This window comes from Suncus etruscus, chromosome 8 (genome assembly GCF_024139225.1).
Source record: "Suncus etruscus isolate mSunEtr1 chromosome 8, mSunEtr1.pri.cur, whole genome shotgun sequence".
Classification (NCBI taxonomy): domain Eukaryota; kingdom Metazoa; phylum Chordata; class Mammalia; order Eulipotyphla; family Soricidae; genus Suncus; species Suncus etruscus.
Window position 1 is genome coordinate 65981459 of NC_064855.1, and position 12703 is coordinate 65994161.

The window sequence follows — 12703 nt, forward strand, 5'->3', positions numbered from 1 at the left end:
ATCATGTAAAATGGTCAAAAATCCTTAGCAACAAGACTGTCATTCACCTGCTGAGCAGTTTCAATTCTCTCCTCCTCCATTTCTAAGGAAGTGAAACCCTTCGAGAGAATGTCTTCCATAGATTCAGGTACGAGTGAAGTATGTGCCACGGACAATGACTGGGATGTGAAGTTACTCAGGTCTTCAACTGGAAGCTTGAAAAAGAAGAACCACAAAGATACTTAAATAACTTGAAAATTCTCTGAACTTAATTCAAGATTCATAATTGTACCTCAGTTGTTTTTTGTTTTACTGTTGTTTTTATTGTTTTGTTTTGGGGCTACACCCAGCAGCACTCAGGTTACTCCTGGCTCTGAACTCAGATATTACTCCTGGCAGGCTCAGGAGACTATATCGGATGGAACCTGGTTGGCAGCATGCAAGGCAAATGCCCTACTGGATGTGCTACTTATTCTCTGGCCCCTACCTCGGGTTCTTTAGAAGAAAAAATGTTTTCCATTAAATCATTTGAGATTGACAAATCTCATTAAGTACTGATGCTTTTATAAGAATGCTCTATTTATTAAACAGTAGTTATGAAATGTAAATAGGACATTGATGTCTCACCATTACTAAAGTTCAGGTGTCTGAGTTAGCTTTCTAATATTGGTAATGAATACACACACATTTTCTCACAAGAATCCCTGTTGCAGTAGCATCATAGGCAAACCCTATGTGCTGTGGAAAGCAGCTTACCCTCCCAGATACATAAAGCAAAATCCTAACCTTATTGGTATTAGCAAATCAGAAAATGACTCACACAGAAGAATTAGCTACCAGGGGCCACAGTGATAATATAGCAGGTAGGTCAATTGTCTTAAACACAGTTGACCCATGTTTAATCCCCACATCCCATTTGGTCCCTTTAGCACCACCAGGAGTGATTCCTGAGTGTAGAACCAGGAGTAATCCTGAGCACTGGCAGGTGCTGCTCAAAAACAAAACCAAAAAGAATTAGCGGGGCCGGTGAGGTGGCACTAGAGGCAAGGTGTCTGCCTTGCAAGCACTAGCCAAGGAAGGACCGCGGTTCGATCCCCCGGCATACCATATGGTCCCCCAAGCCAGGGGCAATTTCTGAACGCTTAGCCAGGAGTAACACCTGAGCATCAAATGGGTGTAGCCCAAAAAACAAAAACAAACAAACAAAAAAAAAGAATTAGCTACCAGGGGCTGGAGCAATAGCACAGCAGCTTGCCTTGCACACAGCTGATCCAGGATAGATGGTGGTTCTATTCCCGGTGTCCCATATGGTTCCCCCAAGCCAGAAACAATTTCTGAGTGAATAGCCAGGAGTAACCCCTGAGCGTCAGCAGGTTGTGGCGTGGCCCAAACACCAAAAAAAAAAAAAAAAAAGAATTAGCTACCCCAAACCATTATCATCTCCTAGCCACCTAGTAACTTATTTCATCCACACCTCTTGCTGACAAGTTTTGAAATAATAATTGAAAAAAAAAGATTAACTTTCCATGAGTTTCAGAAGAGTGCTACCTATAAGACTTGACTGAGACCATCAGGCCTACAGTATTCTCTAGTTTTTACTAAATAAGATAATGCAGGCATTAATTTAGTCCAGAGGTTTCCAAATATATTTTGCCTACAGTTCATTTTTTAGAAAAAGAAATCTCAGCTCCCTCTAGATATCAACCTTTTCTTTGTTTGTTTGCTTATGTTTTGAGACCACACTCATAGCAGGCTCAAGGGACCATATGGGATGCCAGGGACTGAACCAAACAGCATGCAAGGCCAACACCCTACCTGCTATGCTATTGCTAGGCCACAGACTACCTTCTTTAAGCAAATAAACAGTACCCTCCAAAATGGAAGTGAAGAGCCTAACTGGTCCTTAGGAAGTGGGGTTTGGGAGGGAGAGGCAGGTCAGGGAAGGGACGATAGCAACAATGATAGAGGGAAGTGGTCACTATAATCTAGGACTGGGTGCTAAAAGGAGATAAAGTGACATGCAAAATACACAATCAGTAACAATATACTAAATGACAGCCTAGAAAGGAAAAAAAAGAAAACCATGCCTGCCATTCAGGTAGGTCACCCTCCCAAACTAGAGACACTGGTGGAGGGAACACTGGTTAAGAGATTATTGGTGGAACGTTGTATACTGGAAACTCAATCAAACATTTCCATTTTTTTTTAAATTGTTCACAGTGCCCTCCAGTTGTGTCAGAGACCACTACACCTGACTGTTCCAGGTACAACCCTCCACCCCACCCCACATAGGGCAGCTATCACCAACTTTGTTTTTGGTTTTTGTTTGTTTGTTTGTTTGTTTGGGGGCCACAACCAGCAGTGTTCATTGTTTACTCCTGGCTCTGTGCTCAAAAATCACTCCTGGCAGGTTGCAGGAACCATACAGGAATGAACCCAGGTCAGCCACATGGAAGGCAAATACCTTTACCAACTGTGCTATTACTCAGGCCCCCTATCACCAACTTTGGAAAACGATCATTTAGTCATACAATTTTCAGACCTCAAAAAAAGCTTAGGTGGATATTGGAGGGAAAAAAAGGACCTAATTATTTCCTTCTCTAGGATTTTGGCACATATAGCATGATATTACACAAGATCTGATTTAGGCCTTAAGAAAATGTCTCCCTGTCTTATTTCTCTAGAAAAAGAACTGTCACCTGAAAATAATATTTTATCCCTAAAGCTAAAATAAACTAGATGCAAAATGTACCCTCACTAATTCAGAGATGCAACCTTTTAAGTACCAGAAGTTTGGGTGGCAGGGAGCCGGCTCAAATAGCCCCATCTGACCCTGGCATTGAATGGTTCTCATCACCACCAGGAGTGACCCCTAAGTACCAAGCTGGGAGTAGACCAAGATCACCACCAGGTATTGCCCAAACCATTAAAAAAAAAAAAAAAAAAAGAATCTATGGGGCCGGAGAGATAGCACAGTGATAGGGTGTTTGCCTTGCATGCAGTCGATCCAGGACAGACAGTGGTTCGAATCCCAGCATCCCATATGGTCCCCCAAGTCTGCCAGAAGCAATTTCTGAGCACAGAGCCAGGAATAACCCCTGAGCACCACCGGGTGTGACCCAAAAAAACAAAATAATTAAATAAATAAATAAATAAATAAATAAATAAATAAATAAATAAATAAATAAATAAATTTAAGGGGTTTTATACCTGGGTTCTTGTTGGAGTCTACCTTCTGGAATAGTAAAGCATATTCTATTAGTTCAGTCTGATTTGAACCTTGTTATTGCTCTCTATAATAGAAAAATGATTTTTTTTTTTTTTGGTTTTTGGGTCACACCCGGCAGTACTCAGGGGTTATTCCTGGCTCCAGGCTCAGAAATTGCTCCTGGCAGGCACGGGGGACCATATGGGGCGCTGGGATTCAAACCGATGACCTCCTGCATGAAAGGCAAACGCCTTAGCTCCATGCTATCTCTCTGGCCCCAAGAATTATTAGATTTTAGCACTCAGAAAAGAATTCAATGGGCTGGAGTGCTATGTACCAAGTATTCCTGAGCATGATCAGAAACCCCTTGCTGCCACTCAAGAACTGAAGGTGCTGTTGTTTTGAAATCAAGAATGAATTGGCTGACTAGAGTGATTCAATCCCTAAAAGAACAAACTAATCTAAGAGGGGCGCTTGTCTCCTGACCATTATACTATTTCCCTCACACAATGCCCAGGGATCAATTAAATTACATTAAAACCAAAGCAAAAAACTCATTATCCAGAGGCTAGGAGTAGCTGGTTCTGGATTTGATCTCAGAGTACCACCCAAAATTGTACCTACAACAGACTACATCAAAGCAAGTCATTGTCCAGACTAAGCAATCAACAAAGGCGGAATCAGAGATGACCTAAATAGGGACAGAGTGATAGTATAGCAGGGAGGGTATTTGCCTTGCATGTGGCCAACCTGGGTTCAATCCCTGGCAACTCATATGGTCCCTCCAATGCCACCAGGAGTAATTCCTAAGAACAGAGCCAGTTAGTATCTCAGGTGTGGCGAGAGAGAGAAAAAGAGAGAGCGAGAGAGATTATAGAAGTATGCCATGAATGTATGAGGTCCTGAGTTCAACCCCACAAACATATATTTGTATATAGACAAAATTATGTATGTATGCGGAACTACCATTTTAAAAGCTACTATCTAAATACATATAAATGAAATGAAAGAGAAGATGCCAATTTTCAGCATAAAAATGAAAACCATCAAATGGAAATAAAAAGCATGGTAACACAGATGAAGAACAGCTGCACTAAACTCATCAGGACACACAACACAGCCCTAAAAAATATATATGAATAAATACAAAATCACAAAAAATTAAATAAAGAGGCCAGAGCGATAGCACAGTGGTAGTACATTTGCCTTACCTTGCACATGGCTGATCTAGGAAGGACCTTGGTTTGACCCCAGCATCCCATATGGTCCTCCAAGCCAGGAGCGATTTCTGAGCGGATAGCCAAGAGTAACCCCTGAGCATCACAGGGTGCGACGCCCCCCCACCAAATAATACAAAAATAAAATACAAAAAAATTACATAAAGAGAGGGACAGAGTGATAGAAGAGCAGATAGGGCATTTGCCTTGCATGAAGCTGACCCGTATTCGATCCCTGTCATCCCATATAGTCCCAGAGACTGCCAGGAGTTTTTTTCTGAGCAGAGCCAGGAATGGGTATGTGTGTTTGGGAGGGAGGAAGAGGGAGAGAGAGGAGAGGAACAGAAGAAAGAGGGAGAGGGAGCAGGGAGAGAGGGACAGAGAGAGAGAGAGAGGGGGAGAGGGAGAAAAAGAGAGAATGGAGGTAAATTTATTTTTGGTGCCAAATAAAACAACGCTTAGGAACTATTCCTGTAGCCTGGCTCAGGTCTCAGGAGTAACTCCCTGGCCATGCCTAAGAGACCCTATGAGATATTGTGAATTCAAACAAGGGAAGTACTTTATTTAACCTCTCAGGGGTCTCAAACTCAATTTACCTGCGGGCCGCAGGAGGCACATCCCTGTATGGCCCAATCAACTACCACCACCAAAAAAGCTGAGAGAAGTTATTTCTAGCAGACCAGCACTACAGAAAGTGGTTTTTTATATTTCTAGGATTTGTTGTTTTTATTTTCTTTCCTTAGTTTAATTTTCATTCTTTTATTTTGCTTTCAAAACCACATCAGTAGTGCTGATGGTACTCCCCAAGGGATAGAACCCAGGTATCCATATGCTATGCATCCATAGCTCTAAATCATCTCTCCAGCCCCAATTTCCTTACTTTAAATTTGTAACTCTCGGAGCTGGAGAGACAGCATGGAGGTAAGGCGTTTGCCTTTCATGCAGAAGGAAGATGATTCAAATCCTGGCATCCCATATGGTCCTCTGTGCCTGCCAGTGGCAATTTCTGAGCATAGAGTTAGGAGTAACCCCTGAGCGCTGCCGGGTGTGACCCAAAAATAAAAAAAATAAAAAAATAAATTGTAACTCTCACCCAGTGTGAGAGGATAGGGTATTTGCTTTGTACACAGCCAACCCAGATTCAATCCTCAGCATCCCATATAGTCCCTAATCACTGCCAGGAGTAACTCCTGGACAAAGAGCTAAGAAAACAACCCTAAGGAATGCCCAGTGTGGCACAAAAATAGATAGAAGATAGGTAGGTAGGTAGGTAGGTAGGTAGGTAGGTAGGTAGGTAGGTAGGTAGGTAGGTAGGTAGGTAGGTAGGTAGCTAGGTAGCTAGGTAGCTAGGTAGGTAGGCAGGCAGGTAGGTAGGTCGGTCGGTCGGTCGGTCGGTGGGTAGATAGGTAGATAGGTAGATAGATAGATAGGTAGATGATAGATAGATAGATAGATAGATAGATAGATGATAGATAGATAGATAGATAGATAGATAGATAGATAGATAGATAGATAGATAGATAGATAGATAGATAGATAGATAGATAGATAGATAGACAGACAGACAGACAGACAGGCAGGCAGGCAGGCAGGCAGGCAGGCAGGCAGGCAGGCAGGCAGGCAGGTAGGTAGGTAGGTAGATTCATGACTCTTGGGCAATACAACATCCAATGGTGGGAGCACATGTTTTCATGGAAAAGGCTCAGCGTTCAATCCTTTCACTACATGGTCCTAGGAGCACCAACAGAAACAAACCTTAGTATCACTGGACATGGCTAAAATAATGAAGTCAAAATACAACTATCTCTAATGTCACTGAACTATAATGGACTCATTATTTTAAAATTTAAAGGTTGGGGGCCCGGAGAGATAGCACAGTGGCGTTTGCCTTGCAAGCAGCCGATCCAGGACCAAAGGTGGTTGGTTCGAATCCCGGTGTCCCATATGGTCCCCCGTGCCTGCCAGGAGCTATTTCTGAGCAGACAGCCAGGAATAACCCCTGAGCACCGCCGGGTGTGGCCCAAAACCAAAAAAAAAAAAAAAAAAATGTTAAAGGTTGGGAGGCCGGAGAGATAGCATGGAGGTAAGGCATTTGCCTTTCATGCAGGAGGTCATCGGTTCGAATCCTGGCGCCCCATATGGTCCCCTGGGCCTGCCAGGAGCAATTTCTGAGCCTGGAGCCAGAAATAACCACTGAGCACTGCCCGGTGTGACCCAAAAACCACCAAAAAAAAAATTTAAAGGTTGGAGTGACAGTAAAGAGGTTATATGCTTGCCTTGCATGCAATTAACCCGGTTCTGTCCCTGGCACTGCACAAGATCCCCAAGCACTACAGGTCAAGTGACCTCTGAGCACAGAGCCAGGAGTAGCCCATGAGCACTACCAGGTATGACCACCCCCCACCCCCAAGTAAATAAATGAAGTTCAGGAGTAAAAATGTATTTTCTTTTGTTGTTTGGTTTGTGATTTTAGGACCACAACCAACAGTGCAAAGGTGATCCTGGCAGGATCTGGGGACCAAATGTAGTGGCAGAGACTGGGTCTAGGTCAGAAGCATGCAAGGCAAGAGCCCTACCTGTTATACTATCTCTTCATCCCCATGAATAAAAAAGTTTAGGTAAAAAGCAAGTTTCCTCTACTCTATACTTTCATTATCTTTTTTCTTTTTTGGCTTTTGAGTCACATTGAGCAATGCTCAGGAGTTATTCCTGGATCTGCTCTCAGGAACTACCCCTGATGGTGCTCAAGGGACCATATGGGATAAAGGACTGAACCCAAATCAGCCAAGTGCAAGGCAATCGCCCTCCCCACTGAACTATAGTTCCAGCCCATATCCTTTCATTTTTCTTCTCTAAGTCATGTTTATAGTTTGAGAAATAATTCTAGCAATTTGAGGGTAGAATAAAAAACTTGGGGGGAGCCAAATATATCTTTTTTTAGAATCTCTAGTCCATTTATTATAATTTTTTAAATAATTTTATTGTGACGAACGTGAATTACAAGTCTTTCACAGTAATATTTAAGGTACATAGTGACATAAAAATAATCATGCACATAATGAGTTAAAAATAAAACCACCTCTCTTATTTACATTTCTTTTGGGTGATTGCTGAAAAGGAGGGGAGGAGGGCTGTTTGGGCCACACCTGACAACGTTCAGTGTTATTCCTGACTGCAGGGAATAGACCAGGATTGACTGAGTGCAAGCCTTAACTCCAATAGTATCTCTCCAATCCCTCTACCTACATGTTTAACTACTTTAACCATTTTCAATATTTTTTTGTTTCTGTTTTGTATTGTTTTGTTTTGGAGCCACATCCAGCAGCACTCAGGGGGGCTACTCCTGGCTCTGCGCTCAGAAATCACTCCTGGCAGGCTCTAAGAACCAAACGGGATGTTGGAGATTGAACCCAGGTCAGCCATGTGCAAGGCAAATGCCCTACCCGCTGTGCCCCCATTTTCAATATTTTTATCTTTGATCCGTAACTCTAGAAACATTTTTAACAGATATAAATGTGTATAGTGTCTGAATTATTACAGTATCTGAATTACCAATTTTAGGTCCTACCTACTAATGCCCTGAGAATAGCACCCGTTACTTTCTACTATATTTGCTATATTTACTCTCAAATTTGGTCACCTATATCATTTGTAAAATTTCATGTATCAAAATAGATCAAACTTAGAGTATTTATAATGTATAACAAACTTACAACTTGTTCTGTAATGTTAGAACATTTTTAAATGATGCCTGGTTCCTGGACTCCACAATTTACCAAAGCTGAAGGATGCTGATACCATATTTGTTTTTGGTGTGCCTACATTTATACTATCTCATAAGGACCCAGGAATGACATGCACATGTTCTCAGTCATCTGGAACTCAAAAAATATTTAACTACTAGTTTACTTTATAAAATAAAATTGAATGTAAACCCTGGGTACTTGCCAAGCTACTATTTATATTTCAGATAGAATACGTAATCTTGGGCCCGGAGAGATAGTACAGCAGTGTTTGCCTTGCAAGCAGCAGATCCAGGACCTAAGGTGGTTGGTTCGAATCCTGGTGTCCCATATGGTCCCCCATGCCTGCCAGGAGCTATTTCTGAGCAGACAGCCAGGAGTAACCCCTGAGCACTGCTGGGTGTGGCCCAAAAACAAAAAACAAAAAAAAAGAATATGTAATCTTGATCCCCTGTTTCACATGCCATCTACAAACCAGCATGAGTCTGAAAGTATAAAAAGATTGAAAATCACCCATCTGGATGTTGAGGACAAATACAGTGCTCTCCATGTTAGGAAATAGCGTTCTATTAGACTATTTCAAGCACAAATACTATTTCCAATCACAAGCTCTTTTAAGTAGCAGAAACAGGTTTCCTGTCTCGTTTCCTTATTCTATAACCAAACGATTTTCTCCCAAAGCAACAGAAGGCACAGTATAGCCACTTTTAAAACTGCTGTTCTGAAAGGGACAAGTAATGCACCTCCCTACATGCAGCTGACTTAAATTTGATCCCAGCACCTCATATGTCCCTTACAGTTCGGTGTTACACACCCTCCCAATTACAAAACCAAATACAAAAGAGATAAAACACAATGCTTTAACTTTAAGACCATTGAAGAAAATGCCCCACTGGGTACATTTGCCCACCTATCTTCTCACAGATCTTAAACAAGATGGCAAATGAAGGTGTGTGCAGTGGCATAATAAATGTGCCTGTTCTAACCTCATTCATCCCTGAAGAGAAAATGACTGGATGCCTCTAACTCACTTTACTCTACTGGCTTTCAAGCTAGTAGAGACACCACCAGAGCAAGAACAGACAGAAGTCACTGACTAGCAGTCCTGGAGAGCTACCCGAGTTTATGAAGAACAAGGACCCGAACATTAAATATTACCTACAATAAACCACCAAGCCTTCCCTGACCAGCTAAGGCAGAAAGGAATAAAAAAAAAAAAAAGGGAAAATGTACAAAACTAACTTAGCACAGTTCCCAAACTATTTCTAGCACTCCTGGGAAAGTATCACTTTTGGAGAAAATTACTTTTATAAGCAATCAAATCAATTCATTCCTCAGGGAAACTTGCTATTACTTTCTCCTTGGAACAAATCATTCAAGAAGTACAGATGAGTCTCAAAGCTTTCCAAAAGTGCTCTTCTCTTTGTCTGAATGATACCCATCCTAGCTGTTTAGGTGTATTATCATTTGCAGGAAAGCACAGGAAGTGTTTTATCAGCAGAAAGCTTACTAAATACATTTTATACATATGCATTCACTTAAGTTTTTATACCTCCCCATAAAATAAATGCTATTATCCCCATTTTATAAAGAAGGTTCAGATAAGTCAAATATTCCTAAAGTCACCCAGTCGTAAGAAAAGAACCAGGGCTTCCTTCCTTCCTTCTTTCCTTCCTACCCTCCCTCCCTTCCTTCCTCCCTCTTTCCTTCCTTCCTTCCTTCCTTCCTTCCTTCCTTCCTTCCTTCCTTCCTTCTTTCCTTCCTACCCTCCCTCCCTTCCTTCCTCCCTCTTTCCTTCCTTCCTTCCTTCCTTCCTTCCTTCCTTCCTTCCTTCCTCCCTCTTTCCTTCCTTCCTTCCTTCCTTCCTTCCTTCCTTCCTTCCTTCCTTCCTTCCTTCCTTCCTCTTTTTTGTTTTTGCTTTTGGGCCACACCTAAAAGAAAAAATAAAAAAAATAAGCAGCGAAGAAAAAAAAAAAAAAAAGAAAAGAAAAGAACCAGGAAATCATTTTATTGCTTTATCAAGAATACTATATTCAGGAAGTTCCGTGTTTAATCCTTGGCACCAAGCCGTGCCCAAGCACTGAAGGGAGTGGCCTTCTGAGCACAAGAAAAAGAAATATATATTTTAAAAAACTACAACACTGAATTCAACAGAAAGATAACCATCACTACTAGGAAATCTGCCTTAGCTATAATAAAGCTAATATTCTTTGGGGTTTTTTAAAATATAACTCCGAAATAAATGATGTAACTCCTTACAAGATAAGTTCTCCTTCAAAAGAGAAAGTCATTTTCTAAAGTTAACAGCTTTAGAATAGTCATAGTTTGCTGGTCATTCAAATTGCCAACGTCCAGTTACACAGGAACTATTTTATAATTCAGCTCCAAGAAATCGTGGAACATCGGAGAAAATCCTTTATGTATATATTTACCCTACAAAATACAAAATGAGGCCGGAGAAATAGCAGCAGTAGAGCATTTTTCCTTGCACGCAGTCAATCCAGGACAGATGGTGGTTCAAATCCCAACATCCCATATGGTCCCCTGAGTCTGCCAGGAGCGATTTCTGAGCACAGAGCCAGGATTAAGCACTGAGCGCCACCGGGTGTGACCCAAAAACCAAAATAAATAAATTAAATAAATAAATAGATCTATAGGGTTTTGTACCTGGATTCTTGCTAAAGTCTACCTTCTGGAATGGTAAAGCATTTGAACCTTGTCTGATTTGAACCTTGCTATTACTCTCTATAATAGAAAAATAATTTTAAAGCTTCTAATCCTCAACATCATCTCTCAAAATAGGAACTGCAGTGGCTGTATCATCAAGCTACTATTAGAAGTCAGGAAAATATGTGAGAAAACAGGTTACTCAAAGAGCTGGGAAGTGGCAGACCCAGAGTTCAGGAAGGCTCTCCATCCAGGAGTAATCCCTGAGAGCCGCTGGTGTGACCCAAAAACAAAACAAAAAAATACAAAATGAAACTTTTCTTTTTCAGCATTAATGGTACAAGAGTGGTAACAAGGACAAAAAATTCCATTGTTGGCCTGTGAACACTTCAGAACCCAGGTTCAATCACTGACACCACTTGTGAGTCTCCTAAACCCCACCAGGATTGATATCTAAGTAGAGAACCAGGAGTAAGCCCTGAGCACAGTAGGGTGTGACCCAATACCTAGATCTATGTCCCTCAAAATCTTTCCTATCAGGGCCCAGAGAGATAGCACAGCAGCATTTGCCTTGCAAGTAGCCGATCCAGGACCAAAGGTGATTGGTTCGAATCCCGGTGTCCCACATGGTCCCCCATGCCTGCCAGGAGTTATTTCTGAGCAAATAGCCAGGAGTAACCCCTGAGCACCGCCGGGTGTGACAAAAAAAAAAAAAAAATCTTTCTTATCATTAAATTGGAAAGATATGTATATAGTTTACCTATCAAACAAACACTTCAATAAAAGGAAATAAGAGGGCCGGAGCAGTGGCACAAGAGGTAGGGAGTCTGCCTTGCACAAGCTAACCTAGGACGGACTACAGTTTGATCCCTCGGCGTCCCATTTTGTCCCCCAAACCAGAAGAGATTTCTGAGCACACAGCCGAGTAACCCCTGAGCATCACCAGGTGTAGCCAAAAACCAAAAAATAAAATAAAATAAAATAATAAAAAGGGAATAAGGGCTGGAGAGAGTTAAAGAGCAACAAGAAAATTACTTTTGAGGGTCCAAGAAGGAAAACAATGGCTATTGCAGTTTCACAAGAAATCAATGCCAAGCTAAGAAGTCCCTTATGGAAGCCCTCAATGTTTCAAGTTCATCCTCTATATATGACCTCACACTATTTTTTCCTCCAGTGAAAATGTTATTGGGGGGAGGGGAGCCACACCCAGCCACACTCAGGGGTTACTCCTGGCTCTGTGCTCAAAAAATTGCTCCTATTAGGCTTAGGGGACCATATGGGATGCTGGGAATTGAACCCACGTCAATCTCGGGTCGCATACAGAGCAAACACCCTGCCACTGTGCTATCACTGTATTTCCCCAGTGAAAATGTTATTTCTCTAGTTTTGAAAAATAGCTTCTACTTCTTCAGAAGTTCTTGCTTTAGCCTGTCACTTTCTTGGAAAAGCCTGCATTCCTTATCTAAAAGGGCACACAGCTCATCCCTCTCTGGCATAATGTCATCCTTTTTCATATGTTTTACATCAAGCACCCTCTAAACTTCCTTGCTTCCCACCCCCCCTTTTTTTTTTACCAGCAGCATTCAGGGGTTACTCCTGGCTCTATGCTCAGAAACCGTCCTGGCAGGCTTGGGGGACCATATAGGATGCCAGGATTCAAACCAATGACCTGCATGAAAGGCAAACTCCTGGGCCTGGAGAGATAGCACAGCGACATATGCCTTGCAAGCAGCCGATCCAGCACCAAAGGTGGTTGGTTCGAATCCCGGTGTCCCATATGTTCCCCCGTGCCTGCCAGGAGCTATTTCTGAGCAGATAGCCAGGAGTAACCGTGGCCCAAAATAAAAAAAAATAAAATAAATAAAAAAAAAGAAAGAAAGGCCTTACCT

The 12703-nt window shown here is 41.9% G+C and overlaps 1 protein-coding gene across 2 annotated transcripts in view; it reads right to left on the minus strand.

The window, feature by feature from the left end:
- COG3 (component of oligomeric golgi complex 3) overlaps nt 1-12703 on the minus strand; it is an 80251-nt gene that overhangs the window by 65298 nt on the left and 2250 nt on the right. For both annotated transcript variants that reach the window (XM_049778769.1, XM_049778768.1), the window contains exon 2: nt 48-194. In XM_049778769.1, coding sequence (XP_049634726.1) covers nt 48-194 — 147 coding nt within the window. The remainder of the gene's footprint in view (nt 1-47; nt 195-12703) is intronic.